A 16,107-nucleotide genomic window follows, 5' to 3' on the forward strand; every position below is an offset into this window, starting at 1 on the left:
GTCTGAGGAAGTATTCAGGGGTTCCTGTGAGGGTGTGAGAGTGACCTAGTGGACTGCACTGTGGGTTTGTCCCTCTCACTTCACCTGGGACAGTTCCAGATTTTTTTTGGTGGTTGTTTTTTTAGACAGAGTCTCACTCTGTCTCCCAGGCTGGAGTGCAGTGGCACGATCTTAGCTCATTGCAACCTCTGTGTCCTGGATTCAAGCAGTTCTCCTGCCTTAGCCTCCCGAGGAGCTGGGATTACAGGCACACGCCACTATGCCCAGCTAATATTTTGTATTTTTAGTAGAGATGGAGTTTCACCATGTGGCCAGGCTGGTCTCAAACTCCTGACCTCATGATCTGCCCACTTTGGCCTCCCAAAGTGCTGGGATTACAGGTGTGAGCCACTGTACCTGGCCATGTTCCACTTTTATCTATTTTATACACTGCAGTTCAGGATAAGATTTTGTCGGAAACAATAACATTTTGTTGCTAAAATAGATGATGACCACTGATCCATTTCAGTCTTCCTCCACTTTAGGAAGAGAAGACACTGATGTCTTCAGTATTTATGTGCTGTCATTGGCAGTGACACCTTGGTGACTGGCCCAATGGGCCCAGAGCCCAGACCTTCCCATCTGATACGGTCTTCTTTCATTTTCCCAGGTGTATGCGATGGTGTCTGTACAGACAACTCCCAGTGTACTCAACCTTGCCCTCCAGACACTCAGGGAAATATGCGGTTTTCATGCAGGAAAAAGACATGGCACAAGATCACTGACACCTGTCGGACTCTTAATGCCGTCAACATCTTTGAGGTAATATCTTTTCTTTGCAATATGGATTCTGATGTGCACTGTATGAGCACAGTGGAGACTCCCCTTGGCAGTGGATGTTGCCCTCAGTAAGAGAGAGGGCGAGCATGTGGCAGGGCAACGTGTAGGGATGGGTGAATAGATAAGCATCCACTAGTCTCATTTTCTATGCAAAAATAGCCTTCTAAACTTGGAGTATGTGAAAGTCTGTGCTCATGGACTCCTGGCCATGGGAAGGGGCAGGCTGCAGGAGGGCCAGAAGGGGGTCCTCTAAAGCAAGGGTTAGTAAACTTCTGTAAAGTGACAGAAATATTTCAGGCTTTGTGGGTCACATGGTCTCTGTCGTGCCTACTCGACTCTACCATTGTAGCGTGAAATCAGCTGTGGATAGTGTTTAAATTAACGGGCAGGTTGCATTCCAGTAAAACTTTATTTGCAAAAACCAGGCAGCCGGTCTGGGTCCATAGTTTGCCACCCCTGCCTTAAAGTATGGGAACCAGAGTCTGAATCTATGGGAGATACTTTCTATTGCTATTTTCAGTCTTGGTGTTGCAGTTGATTCATCCAAATCGAGTTTCAAATTTCTATTTTTAAGATAGACTCATCACTCATGATTTGCCCTTCATAAATATTACAAATAAGCTTAAATGGTACTAGAAATTTCTATATATACAGGTTCTCTGAAGTGATATGCTGAAGATAACAGTTGTTATTTGGGGAGAGGGGGATTAAAGAATAGGTAGATGGGAAGTAGGGACTTTTATTTGCTGGTTCATGCAACTCGGTATTGGTCAAGTTATTTGACAGCAGATGTGACTCTGAAAGTGTAAAACAGAAAAACATTATGTTAGGCTGTCCTAAGTTTTAGTAAAGGTACTTTTACGTTTAACACAAAAATAAAAATTATAAAAATTTCTTTCTTTTTGCCATATCGTAGGAGGATTCACATTTGGTTCAGCCATTTGAAGACAATATAAAAATAAGTGTATATACTGGAAAGTCTGAGACCATATCAGATATGTTGCTACAAAAGTGTCCCACAGATTTGTCTTGTGTAATTAGAGGCATTCAGCAGTCACCCCGGATACCAGGAAACATTGCCATAATTGTGCAGCTCTTACACAACATATCAACAGCATTATGGACAGGTGTTGATGAGGAAAAGATGCGGGTGAGTGTCCCTGAATACTTGGAAGAACATTATCTCAGTGGGAAAGGAATGCAGGTTAGTTCGAGTATTATGTGAGCTTCTTAGGGACTAGGAACCATTCTTTCACATCAGTATTTCTAATGTCTAGCAAAGCAAGTGTTCAGTAAATATTCATTAAAGAAAGGATGAATAAATGAATAGAAAAAGTAAACATATTTAATCAACAAATATTTATAGAGAGCACTTACTTGGTACTGTAGTGAACTTTGGAGTATGATTCACCAATGTATCTTTTGGCTACTGAATACATTTAAGAAACATTCTGTTTTGGAGAGAGAAAGACTTTTCTTATTTTCATTTGTGAGTTAGGATAGTTGCTAAAATGGAAAATAATTGAATGGAAAAACAAAACAAAACAAAACAAAAACAGCCATACCTATCCATTGCAGACACATGAAATAGAACTGGGTTCATTTTGCTTAGTTTTGATCTTCAAAGCAAAGATAATAAAAAGTAGATTCAGACTTCAGGGTGAATTTCCAATTTATTACGTTCTTGTATAGGGCCCTGCAACACATTTGGGATGCAACAGAGGTTAAACACGTGATGGGTTCTCTGAGCAGGGTAAGCAAGTTGCTAGTTTTGCCTAGGTGTGATGTGGAGGGAATGATGGACAGGAGCATGTGGAAAGCTGCCCAGTGGCCTGGCTCGCAGGAGGCCATTGCATAAATGGAGGAGGGCATAGTGAGGCAATTCCTTTGTAGCTCTATCATCTAAGTCAAACTTCAGTGTACATGCAAGTCACCTGGGGATCTTATTAAGATGCAGATTCTGATTCATTAAATCTGGGGTGGGATCTGAGATTCTATATTGCTAAGAAGTTCCCAGAGTATGCTTAGGTTGCTGGTTGAAGGAGCACGCTTTATAAAAGTGAGTGTTGAATGCACTGGCAGTTTCAGAGAGTGGCTCAGTACTAACACTGGTTCTTTATTGTCAGAGTTACAGCACCATAGCCAACCACATTCTTAATAGCAAAAGCATCTCCAATTGGACTTTCATTCCTGACAGAAACAGCAGCTATATCCTACTAGACTCAGTCAACTCCTTTGCAAGAAGGCTATTCATAGATAAATATCCCGTTGACATACCAGATGTCTTCATTCATACTATGGGCACCACCATATCTGGAGATAACATTGGAAAAAATTTCACTTTTTCGATGAGAGTTAATGATACCAGCAATGAAGTCACTGGGAGAGTGTTGATCAGCAGAGATGAACTTTGGAAGGTGCCTTCCCCTTCTCAGGTCATCAGCATTGCATTTCCAACTATTGGGGCTATTTTGGAAGCCAATCTTTTGGAAAATGTTACTATAAATGGGCTTGTCCTGTCTGTCATTTTGCCCAAGGAACTTAAAAGAATCTCACTAACTTTTGAAAAGATCAGCAAGTCAGAGGAGAGGAGGACACAGTGTGTTGGCTGGCACTCTGTGGAGAACAGATGGGACCAGCAGGCCTGCAAAATGATTCAAGAAAACTCCCAGCAAGCTGTTTGCAAATGTAGGCCAAGCAAGTTGTTTACCTCTTTCTCAATTCTTATGTCACCTCACATCTTAGAGAGTCTGATCCTGACTTATATCACATATGTAGGCCTGGGCATTTCTATTTGCAGCCTGATCCTTTGCTTGTCCATTGAGGTCCTAGTCTGGAGCCAAGTGACAAAGACAGAGATCACCTATTTACGCCATGTGTGCATTGTTAACATTGCAGCCACTTTGCTGATGGCTGATGTGTGGTTCATTGTAGCTTCCTTTCTTAGTGGTCCAATAACATACCACAAGGGATGTGTGGCAGCCACATTTTTTGTTCATCTCTTTTACCTTTCTGTATTTTTCTGGATGTTTGCCAAGGCACTCCTTATCCTCTATGGAATCATGATTGTTTTCCATACCTTGCCCAAGTCGGTTCTGGTGGCATCTCTGTTTTCAGTGGGCTATGGATGCCCTTTGGTCATTGCTGCCATCACGGTTGCTGCCACTGAACCTGGCAAAGGCTACCTACGACCTGAGGCCTGCTGGCTCAACTGGGATATGACGAGAGCCCTCCTGGCCTTCGTGGTCCCAGCTTTGGCCATCGTGGTAGTAAACCTGATCACAGTCACATTGGTGATTGTCAAGACCCAGCGACCTGCCATCAGCAATTCCATGTTCCAGGAAGTGAGAGCCATTGTGAGAATCAGCAAGAACATTGCCATCCTCACACCACTTCTGGGACTGACCTGGGGATTTGGAGTAGCCACCGTCATCAATGACAGATCCCTGGCCTTCCACATTATCTTCTCCCTGCTCAATGCATTCCAGGTAAGTCCAGATGCTTCTGACCAAGTCTAAAGTGAGAGAATTCATGAAGATGTTCTGTGATTAGGACCTTGTGGCATTAGATTTCTATGTAAAAGCCAGTGGATTCGGAATAGCATATGGAGTGGGGAAATAAACTTTTGTTCCAGAGAGACCTGGATTTGGATCCTGACTCTTTCATTTACTAATAATGTATAACATGATCTTGGGATATTTACTCAACTTTTTCGAGCCATATTTTCCTCACATATAAAATGAGTTCAATACTGTCCACTTTATAGGAGTGTTTGGAAAATGAAATTAAATGCTGAATGGGAAAGGATCAAGTACTAAAATGATCTAAAGATCATAGACAACCTAGTAATAGGCTAAGTTGTTATGGTTTAAAAATTAAGCAATAACACCTTCCCCAAAATTTAGGTATATAACTGGAGGTATTAAAGTTTGCACATTTATTACATTTCCTTCCACTTAGAATTTTTAGCTACCATTGGAAACCATCTTATTTTAACATGGCAAGCTATACAGAAAAAGTATCAAAGATTGTTTCTCCTTTCTTCTCTTATCACACTTAGATGAATTAAGCAATGTTCACAGTTTCATGTGCATCCTTTGCCAAATTTTCTATGCTCATACAAATATATTTTCATATAACACAGGGGTTAAAACAAGGTATATGATTGTGTAACTTGCTTTTGCACTTAAAAATATGCGCTAGAATTTTACCAGCTCATTGTGTATGAGTATGTCTCTAATGGCTGCATAGCATTGCATATTCAATAATTTCCTTCTTGCTTGAAATTTTGTTTTTTTTTTCCATTTTTTTATGTTATAGTGTGTGAATGATCCAAAGTTTATTATATTGAATGTTAATATGTAGATAGCAACTAATTGAAAAGCAAGCTTTTATTTTTCTAAAGATATCTAAAACATTATCTTTTTTTCTGAATGTATGCGGTAGCCAGTAAGACTATTTTCAAGTAAATGCTTCACCTAATTGCTAATAGATATCTTAAGTCAAGTGTCTTCTCGTTTTCCTTTTTCAGAATTTATGTATAAATGATTTCACTTTATAATAAACACTTTGATGTCTTGAAGAACAAAGTTAATAACAATAGGGGTATTTCATATTTTGAGTCTCTACTTTTTTTGCACTTTTATAGAAAATATTAATTGTATCCTACATTTGTATAGCTTTTGGTAGTTATCAGTTGCTTTATGCATGTTTACAAAACTAGTCATTGAAAAGACTAGGGTAAAAACCCTATTTTTCATAAACCCCTCATGAGCTCATGACTCACTCCACAGTATTTTCCTTCTCTTGTCTCCCTTAGGGCCGTCTTCCCTGTGAGTTTTGTTTTGGACAAGGCTGTGAGCACTTGCATTTTGATATCTTGAGCACCTTTACCTGTCATTGTAGGATCACTTGTGCTTTCAATTTCATTTCTGCCTTGAATCCCAGTAAGGAGCAGGGAGGGGCCTACCTAAACACCAGTGCAGACGGGGCAGTGAGGAGCTGAGAACAAAGTGTTGGTGAGGCCAGTAGGGGGCACTGGGCAGTGCTGTGTTGGTGCTGGCCTGTATTGACTCACAGGAGCTGCCTGTTACATTTTCAGGATTGTTCTGAGCTGGCTATGAACACAGTCATCAATAACAATTAAATCATATGGACTTGCAATTAAACAAATTGGGTTAAAAGTAAAGGTCATGTATCCTCAGAACTCATCACTTCCTAATTATTTGTCTACCTTTTCTCTTGAGGTTACTTGCCTCTATTGTGTCTGCATGGTGGAAAATCTGTACAATGATGTGCTACTGCCCATCTCTTTCTAAATCCATGCTCAGCGATGTCACAGGGCAAGATTCAAATAGGCCATGGTGGGGGTAATTGACTATAGAGATTGGCAAACACTACAAATAAGGAGAGTTTATTGCCATTTACTAGCATATCACTGGATCAGGGCATCCTCTGAGGGAGGAGAGAGAGGAGCCATGGATCTACTGAGATGGGAGACACAACCAACTGGGTGTAAAAAGCAGGAGAAGTGGAGTCTTAGGATGAGATGAGGGGCAGCAGCAGAGGCTGATGGAGCACAGACAGAGGGGAGAGATTCTGAAACATATTGAGAGGCCCAGAGGATGTGGGAGGAAGACTCTTGTAAAGATTTCCTGGTCTTAGCCCCAGGGGAATACCTGCACTAGTTTTAAAACTCACCCATCCCCTTTACTAGAGAGGTTTTATTATGGTGTCAGTTGCTGCCTCGACTACCCACCTTGTCCATCCATAACTTCTGGTTGTATTTACTGAGAGTGATTGTGGGCTGGGTGAGTTTTTGGGACTCCCTCATAGCCATTTTGGTGGGAAAAAATAAAGCACATATACCAAAACCTGGGAGAACACCTTGAGAGTTACCTGTCCAAACTGTGTTTTACCTACTAAAAGAAATGCGAAGAAGCTGCTACTGGTGAATTGTTTGTTAGGTATATTCTTTCTTCCCTTCTCAACCAGATACCAAACTTTATGGCCAATCTTTTAATCCAAATCTTCTGAAAGATATTTTGCATAACTTTATCTAAGGTGGCACGGGCCAACGAAAAGTGATCCTAGTGGAGTATTTCCCTGATACATGTTTATAAAGTCATGTTAAAGTCATGTTTATAGTCATGTGACATGACTATAAAAGTGCAGGTTGCATAATAAAGAAATTAAACACATACATACACTCAAATGAAGAGACACCACATTTACTACTTATTTTGTGCCAAGCATTATGCCTAATGTTGCAGATACAAATATAGATAGACCAACCCCAAGGAATTAAAAGTCCTATAAGAAGAGAAATTCCTCTTAGTTCTTTAGCCAAAGAATATTAGCCATCAGCATATTTGTAGAAAAAAGCATGCTAGCATTGTGTTTCCCAGATCTTTAAAAATATAATTCCTGGCCCAAATTAATGGAGATCCTGACTTGAAATGTATTCCTAGTACCAAAATCAGGCTGGAATATATTTATCAGAAGGGGCCTTATAAGCATGATAACTTTGCAACATAATGGACCATGACAACAATAATTTTTTTTGTAGCAGATACAATAAGAGATTTCAATAATTACCTTGTAGGCTCAGAGTGTTACACAGAAGAACAATCTCATAAAAGCTACATGGAGATTAAGCTTTTGAGGGTTGGACTGACTGAATAGGAAGGTGTACATTAGTGTGTTTGGGGGACTGGATTAGCGGCAAGGATATACACTGGTCCCTGTAAAGTTCTCCACCTCTCATCTGGGCTTTTACCAAATAGTGGCAGATTTGGTATTGTTCTCAGCGATGAATATCAGCTTGTTACATCTTTATGGTGCCAGCTATATAAAACCCATGCCCGTTAACAGGCCTCCGGGTAGGTAAGAGTTCAGGTAAGAGTTCACACTCACTGATGAAGTCAGAGCAGCTTAGCAAGGGTATTCCTAAATAAAAGGTCATTACCTAACCTCCCTTTTCAGGTGAGCCATGGATGGAGAAACTGCACATTTAGGAGAAATTGTTGTCTAATGAATGTTCCTGTCTATCACATTTTGAATGCTGAATCTCAGCTGCCTTTTCCTTAACTGAAAAATGGAACTACAACTTGCCATTCCTTCGTCAAGGGGGGTTTTGTATCAATGTACGTGAAACAGAAGTAAAAACTTCAAATGGACTGTAGCTATAGAGGAACAGACTGTTTTGGGTTTTATATGGGGTTTTTTGTTTGATATGGAAAATAAAAGATATAAAAGCTAATTAATTCCTTCTACATCATCATATTGGGAATACTTGTCATGTGCTTAGAAACTCAATCTATTTAAAGTCATTAAGTTTTTGAGGATATATACACTTGACTTTTCTTTGCAAGTTTTATAATATTCTTTGTAGTGGATGAGGAAGGAGGTTGAAGGTGTTATGGGAAGTTGAGCAACAGCTGTTTCTGCTCTTTTCTGTGGAAGGCTTCTCTTACTTACTCTTCAAGGATGGCAAGCCTGGATTCGTTGCCCAACACCTCCTCTGATTCTTTCTTGGATCATTATATTCAGTTGAGAGGCCCAGCTCCTGCTAAGTGCAAACACTTTTAATTTGCCCAACTTAAAAGGAAAGTTTAAAAATATTCCTGTATGATGTAGGGACCTTGGTCTCTTTGGTTTACTGAGGTACCTCTACAGTGACTGGCATATGGAAGACACTCATCAGTATTCATTGAATGAATCTAGGTGTTGTGATCTAAGGATGATAAATTAAGAGATTTCATAAAATTGTTTTCTTTTTATCAAAATAGGAATTGGTAATAACTGAGAGTGTGTTTTATCATCATCATTCTTTCGTAAATGACTCTTCTTCCCTCTTCTGTGTTTCCCAGGGCTGCTTCATCCTAGTGTTTGGAACCATCCTGGATCCAAAGGTACTGAATGTAAATTCTTCTTGTTGCTTTTTCTGCATTATCGGTACTTGGCCATGTAAAGGCTTGTAAAGGCTATTTATTGAAAAGCTCTCACTTCAGTCATTTGTACAGATGTATGAAGCCTGGATCACTGCTCTTTACAATGCAAATGATATTGACCAGCTTGCAAGTTCTTATGGGAATGAATGTTTTATGTACATTACTGCTGATTCTTAAAACAATTGTAGGTATTGCTATTTTCAATTTTATAGATGAGGAAACTGAGACTCAGAGTGAACAGCTTGCTCAAGATCAGTACAGAAACCAACTCTGATTAGTTGAAGCAGAAAAGGAACTTATTAAATCTTGCAGTATTATCTTTGGGAGGGTCTCTTCGGCTTGGAGTTTTGGAGGCTCTGCTCCAGGAATAGTTACCAATGCACAGCACAGAAATGCTCCACAAGAAATACCATTGCTCTTCCCCGCTTTGCTGGGCACAGATAGCACAGCTCACCAGGCCAGTGTCAGGCAGTAAACACTTAAGCCAGAGTTGCTGCTACTGCTGCCTGAGAGATTGCCTCACCCTGCCTGTCTGGTACATCAGCACCCGCATTTATTCATTGTCATGTCTGATTGGCTGAGTTCAGGTCACATGGTCATGTCTTAGCTGCAAGGTTGGGTGGAAGTGTGAGTTCCTACTTGTATCTTGAATAGCAGTGGAGTCAAGAAAAGAAACTCTTCAAATGCAGATGAGTCTTGACAAGTGATGAGCATTGAAAACAAATAAAAACCAAGCAAAGGAACAACCCCTCAAATGTTTATTGAGGCTTCTAAAACCACCCTCTTTCCATTGTACCATACTACCTTCTGGAAAAAGTAAAGCAAACAACCCTCTCAGATATAAATGCAAAACCCTTCTGTCAATTAAAGTAAATAAATAAATAAAAATAAAAAGGAACAGTACCAGGTTGGATTTACAAAACCAAACCAAAAACCCCAAACAAACAAAAATGTAATCCACTCCTTCCCCCAAGCAGCCCACCTTCACTGCAGAGTTTCTTGTTTGTTTGCTTATTTATTTTTTACTATTTATTTTTTACTTATTTATTTATTTTTTACTAAATAAGAAGAGCACCTGTATTCAGCTGGCAAGACTTAGAGAAAAGGACATGTTAATTTTTTTTTTTTTTTTTTTTTTGAGACAAACTTTCACTCTATTACTCTGACTGGAGTGTAGTGGCACCATTATGGCTCACAGCAGCCTCCACCTCTTGGGCTCAGATGATCCTCTCATCACAGCCTCCTGAGTAGCTGGAACTACAGACACATGCCACCACACCCAGCTAATTTTTAAAAGTTTTTGTAGAGATGGGGTCTCCCTATGTTGCCCAGGTTGGTCTCGAACTCCTGAGCTCAAGGGATATACTCATCTTGGCCTCCCAAAGTGCAGGGATTATAGGAATGAGCTACTGCATCCAGCCTACTGCCAGTAATATTATATTAAATTAATATCAAAGGTTTGTTAAAAGGTCAGGAGATAGAGACCATCCTGGCCAATGTGGCGAAACCTCATCTCTACTAAAAAATACAAAAACATAGCCAGGCATGGTGGCATGTGCCTGTAGTCTGAGCTACTCAGGAGACTGAGGCAGGGAAATTTCTTGAACCCGGGAGGTAGAGGTTGCAGTGAGTCAAGATCACCCCACTGCACTCCAGCCTGGCGACAGAGCCAGTTGGGATGCAGAGATAATAATGTTTTCTCTGCCTTCTCCATTAGATTATGGCAGAGAACAAATGCAATTTTGTAGGTAAAAACACAAAGCACTTAAGGTACTGCCCAGTCATATGCCACAGGATTATGTTTCTATTATCTGTAAAACCACAACTAGTATCTGTAGCCAAAGTACCAGCAGCTGCATTTTTACTTAGTTTACCGGTGTTAGGTGAGATGTGCAAAGAACTCCAAGCCATGGAAACTTCTATCAAGATCAAAACCTCTTACCTTTACAATTATGATATGAAAGGTAAATACTCAAAAGTGTCACAGGACCATACATGATTCATTGACCAAAAGTTGTATATACCAGTAGTCTTCAAACTTTTAGGATTAGTGAAACACAGTGAACACATATCCCTAGATGTGTTCATTATTAACTTAAAAAGTGTTAAGTACATTGGGAAACCTAAGAATGAAAAAGGGTGCGAACAAAGAAATGTAAGTAGAAGTGCCAATGTATCTTACAAATCGCAGTGGGCCCTTGAGCACACCGTCCTCCATCCCTGGCGGGTGGTTTGATGTCTGTGTGTGACAAAGAATACGGCATCTGCAGGGAAAGGGGGAGCCACCCTGAGCTGGAGGGCTTTGGCATATATGAATTGTGAACACAGAACTTCTACAAGGCCTTAGAAGGTGAATAATATTTTGTATAGCAGAAATAAGAAGAGGGCCTGTATTCAGCAGGCAAGACTTAGAGAAAAGGACAGGATGACCTAGTCAGGGAAGATGAATTTCATGGGCTGTTGCTATGTTGTATAGTACTTTTTTCTTTGAGATGGGATGTCACTCTGTTGCCAAGGCTGGAGTGCACTGGTGTGATCTCAGCTCACTGCAACCTCCACCTCCTGGGTTCAGGCGATTCTCCTGCCTCAGTCTTTTGAGTAGCTGGGGTTACAGGTGCCCATCACCACGCCTGGCTAATTTTTGTATTTTTAGTAGAGAGGGGGTTTCACTATGTTGACCAGCCTGGTCTCGAACTCCTGACCTCAAGTGATCCACCTGCCTTGGCCTCCCAAAGTGCTGGGATTACAGGCATGAGCCACCATATCCAGTCGTATAGTACTTTCTTCCTCTAGAAAAGGTTGTTTGAATAATTGACAAATTGTGAGAAGTGATTACATAAGTGCTCCATAAAAATAATGCCAAAGCTACGCCAGGTGAGGTGGCTCATGCCTGTAATCCCAGCACTTTTAGGAGGCCGAGGCAGGTAGATCATGAGGTCAGGAGATTGAGATCATCCTGGGTAACATGGTGAAATCCCGTCTCTACTAAAAATACAAAAAAAAGTAGCCAAGCGTGGTGGCACACGACTGTAATCCCAGCTACTCGGGAAGCTAAGGCAGGAGAATTGCTTGAACCCGGGAGGCGGAGGTTGCAGTGAGCCAAGATGGCCCCACTGCACTGCAGCCTGGATAACAGAGCAAGACTGCGTCTCAAGAAAAAAAAAGAAGAAGCTATGTTGAGGAATCCTCAAACTTGTGGCAAACTGTATTTCTCAACCATTGGGTCCATATTTAAGGCCCTGAAAGTGAGTATCCTGTGCCACCTCCACCTCTCTTGTCTCTCCCCATCTTTCCACCTTTTCCAAGACTACTCCACTGGGTCACTGATCCCTCCATATCCCTCCAACAGAACCTAACTGCTAACACAGTACCTGGCCACAATATCAGCCAGGTCCAAGCATATGTGTTATCTTCTTATGATCTTCTAATTCTTAACTTCTTTTGTTAAATATCCAGATAAGAGAAGCCTTAAAGGGTCGAGTAACCTCTGCAAAAAAGAGCTCCACAATATCAGAGGTAAAGCTTTCATATTCATTTTTGCATTTAAAAGTTTAACAAGATAACAATCTTGGAGTTTCTGGCATATGGAGTGTTGCTAACACTCTCATCTTAACACTTTGCAATGTGGATTTCCCAGAAGTGCTGGATGCCTCTTAAACAGTCCAGATTCTTTCTGGAATATAGGGATGCAAAGAGATGCAAGGGGAGTTACATGAATTTAGAGGAGAGTGACAAGGTGGCTGGCGTTGGAGGGTGAACCTCAAACCACATAGTAGGAGAGCAGGTGATGAAAGAAATGAGATTAGTCTTAGGTTCCCATGATATCTCACTTGTTCTCTATGACTCCAATCAGTTGACCCACATCCAAAGTGTAAAAACTGCAGGGAAATTAATTCTGATCCTACACGAAGAACTACTCAAGAGGGGCCAGTTGCCATGGTTGCTGAAGTGGCTTAAGTGGGCTTGGGGCCTGCTCAGGGTTGCTGTAGAGAAGGTTCAGTCATTGGACAGCAGGCTGGACTATAACAGGGCCTCTAACTTATCTTCTATTCCTGTGGCTTGGAAACAATGTATTGTTATGCAAAGAATGAGGGCCATGAACTGTTTTGAGTGAGGGAAAAACTGCCACTCAATTTTTAAAAAAACTTTTAAATGGCAGCAAAAGGAGATTCAGGGTTGGCCCAAGGAATACACCCACAACAAGCGAGGAGGTGATCTAGAGCCTCCCACGCCAATGTCTGCTGGGGTCCACATCCCCTGTCACGGACTGGGGCTTTAGGGGATCTGCACGGAGAGAGGCTAATTGATGGGGTTGGGTACCCTGTGGCCCTGAGAGCAGCGTTGCCCCATCCTCGTTCCTTGCCTTTCCATTCCCTCTCTGTAGATTTCTTTAGCCCTGCTCTTCTCTTCTTTTTCTTCCCTCTCTTTTTCTGTTCTCATTTGCCTTACTCTTACCTAACCTTTGGTCTTGTTTTTAGTCTTTGGTCTCCGTACCTGGGAATCTACTGGTTTCTCTGTACCCCTTTCAGCTTAAAAAAAAAAAAAGAGCAAAAGTTTAATGCAAACGACATTAATAAATATCTAAAGCAATGGTTCTCAACTTGGGCTATATGTTAGAATCAACTGGGAAGCTTCAAAAAATGGGGTTGCCTGGGTCACACCCCTGGAGATTCTCATTTGATTGGTCTGGAGTGTGGCCTGGATTTGGGGATTTTGAAAGCTCCCCAGGTGATTCTAATGTACAGTCAAGGCTGAGGGTCATTCATCTAAAGTCTCCCAGAAGTATCCTGGCATTGTGAATATTTGTCTCCAACGGGCATCCCTGATGTAACTAGTCTCCTCCTTCACTTTGGTCTGCTGTGGTGCTCTCAGGAGAGAGTCCTGACGCTCTCAATCCCTTCCAGTTTAGCTTTGCTCCTTTCCTTATGTGTTTCAGAATTGATCCATTCAGGCCATCATAGAGAAATTCTGCCTTTCAGTGTTATAAAATCCTAGTCATTTCTCCCACTTCTCTTTGTGGTTTTATTTGACTGGTAAGTCAAAATAATATCCAGCATTTTATGAGTAGTTGTCGATTGAATCAGTGGTTTTTGATGCTGGCTGTACCTTAGAAACACCTAGGAAGCTTTAAAAATATACCACTTCAGGGCACAGTGGCTCACGCCTCTAATCCCAGCACTTTGGGAGGCTGAGGTGGGCGGATTGCCTGAGGTCAGGAGTTCGAGACCATCCTGGCCAACATGGTGAAACCCCATCTCTACTGAAAATACAAAAATTAGCCAGATGGCACATGCCTGTAGTCCCAGCTACTCGGGAGGCTGAGGCAGGAGAATTGCTTGAACTCAGGAGGTGAAGAAGTTGCAGTAAGCCCAAGATTGTGCCACTGTACTCCAGCCGGGGTGCCAGAGCAAGACACCGTCTCAAAACAACAATAACAACAAAAACAACACAACAACAACAACAAACATTTTTCAGGCCCTAATCAAGAAAAGTTAAATCAGAAACTCTTGGAGGTAGGGCCTAAGCATTTTTTAAAGCTCCCCAGTGATTCTAATGTGCTACCTGGGTTAACAATCACTGGCCTAGGTACTATGTAAATTTATCCTAATTTCTTGCAATTCCCCCTTCATTTCTGGCTCACTAACTTTAGGCCACTGCCTGCAATTAGTTTTGTCAACTCTGCTCAGAGGACAAGTAGGTGTCTCATCTGTGCTCTCCTCTTCTGCTTTGTAGGCCTCTAATCCCTAGGTAGCAATCTTCTGTAGTCGAGATTCAACTCCCCTCCTCATGGCGCCTGCCTGGGTAGTGTCAGTCCTGCTTCCCAAACCCAGCATAATAAATTTGCTTGTCTGTGTTCATTTTATATCTGATGTGATGAATTAGCCTATGTTTATGTGGTAGTAATTCTACCAGTGAGTTAATGTGTTACCTATCTTAGGCAACACATTCCTAAAACACAAGGACATCCTTTGGAGACAGGTGCATGACAAGGGGATGGCTTTAACACTGAGGATTTCAGCAGACCAGCTGAGAGAGCTGTTTGAGAGCTTGGAGCCATTTTGCTGTCTATCTCTCTCTCTCCATGCCACTCAATGTCTTCTCCACTATCCACCACCTTCCCAAATTTAGGGCTCCTTCAGTAGGTGGAGCCAGGTCAGGCCAAGGAGGAGGAGCATCTCTCACAGCAGTCGGTTCCTATGTTGTCAGTGGTTCCAATATAAAAAAGGGGAGAAGGGAGCCGGGTGCAGTGGCTCACACCTGTAATCCCAGCACTTTGGGAGGCCGAGGTGGGCAGATCATGAGGTCAAGAGATGGAAACCATCCTGGTCAACCTGTGAATCCCCATCTCTACTAAAAATACAAAAATTAGCTGGCTGTGGTGGCACATGCCTGTAGTCCCAGTTACTCAGGAGGCTGGGGCAGGAGAATTGCTTGAACCCGGGAGGCAGAAGTTGCAGTTAGCTGAGATCGTGCCACTGCACTCCAGCCTGGACGAGAGAGTGAGACTCTGTCTTGAAAAAAAAAAAAAAGAAAAGGAGAGGAGAGGAATAAAGTGAAGGAGTAAAAGGAATTACTGTGGACCACAATTTCCCAGGTGCTTTGAATAATTGTGATAATTGAAAACAGACTAATAATGATATTTAATAAATGCAATTATACTTTGTCTTCAACAGAAGGCTTCTTCTGAATTATCTTGTCATCCCATCAACGGCCCAAGTTAAGAAACCAGGCTACATTCCTAACCTGGGAGGTGAGTGCAAAGCAAGGGATTCCCATATATGTCATATATGTGACATTTCTTTTAAAATTGCAATTTGATTAATTATAATTGGAAATGATTTTTTCTTCATTAAAAGGATTCTCCTATACAGTCTAGTCTCACCTAGCTATAGTTGGAAATACATTCACACTTCAAATTCTTAGGCTACTGAAAATTTTTTGGCCCCCAAAATTAAGCAGGCATGTCTGAAAATGCTTTTAAATTAGCCTGAGTAACTTTTAGATGGGAGTGAGGAGAGTTGCTTGCTCTACTTAACTGCTCCCTCTCTTCAATCTTCTGTCGTCCCAGGACATCCTATATGATATCAGCAGTATCCCCAAATTTCCCATTGTGGCCCCTTTCTTTTCCCTAGCATGAAAAATCAAGGTATGATAAACAATATCTATGAGAGGCCTCAGGGATGATGGAGAAGTTTATTTACATTTGAGATCTTAGAGATAGACAAAGATATATAGAAAAACAGAAGTAGAGGAAGGAGCCATAGGGGAAAACAGAAATTCAGATACATAAAGACAGAGGGACATGGTGACTCATGACTAGAAGAGAGCCACGTAG

The 16,107-nt window shown here is 41.4% G+C and overlaps 1 protein-coding gene across 4 annotated transcripts in view; it reads left to right on the forward strand.

Moving 5' to 3' along the window:
- The window catches only part of LOC103221399 (putative adhesion G protein-coupled receptor F2P), a 39,589-nt gene that overhangs the window by 19,760 nt on the left and 3,722 nt on the right, over positions 1 to 16,107 (forward strand). For all 4 annotated transcript variants that reach the window (XM_007972313.3, XM_038006150.2, XM_073006047.1 and 1 more), the window contains exons 4-9: positions 650 to 801; positions 1,736 to 1,969; positions 2,946 to 4,307; positions 8,691 to 8,732; positions 12,228 to 12,287; positions 15,446 to 15,522. In XM_007972313.3, the coding sequence (XP_007970504.1) occupies positions 650 to 801; positions 1,736 to 1,969; positions 2,946 to 4,307; positions 8,691 to 8,732; positions 12,228 to 12,287; positions 15,446 to 15,493 (1,898 nt within the window). In that variant the 3' untranslated portion in view covers positions 15,494 to 15,522. The remainder of the gene's footprint in view (positions 1 to 649; positions 802 to 1,735; positions 1,970 to 2,945; positions 4,308 to 8,690; positions 8,733 to 12,227; positions 12,288 to 15,445; positions 15,523 to 16,107) is intronic.

This window comes from Chlorocebus sabaeus, chromosome 17 (assembly GCF_047675955.1).
Source record: "Chlorocebus sabaeus isolate Y175 chromosome 17, mChlSab1.0.hap1, whole genome shotgun sequence".
Classification (NCBI taxonomy): Eukaryota; Metazoa; Chordata; class Mammalia; order Primates; family Cercopithecidae; genus Chlorocebus; species Chlorocebus sabaeus.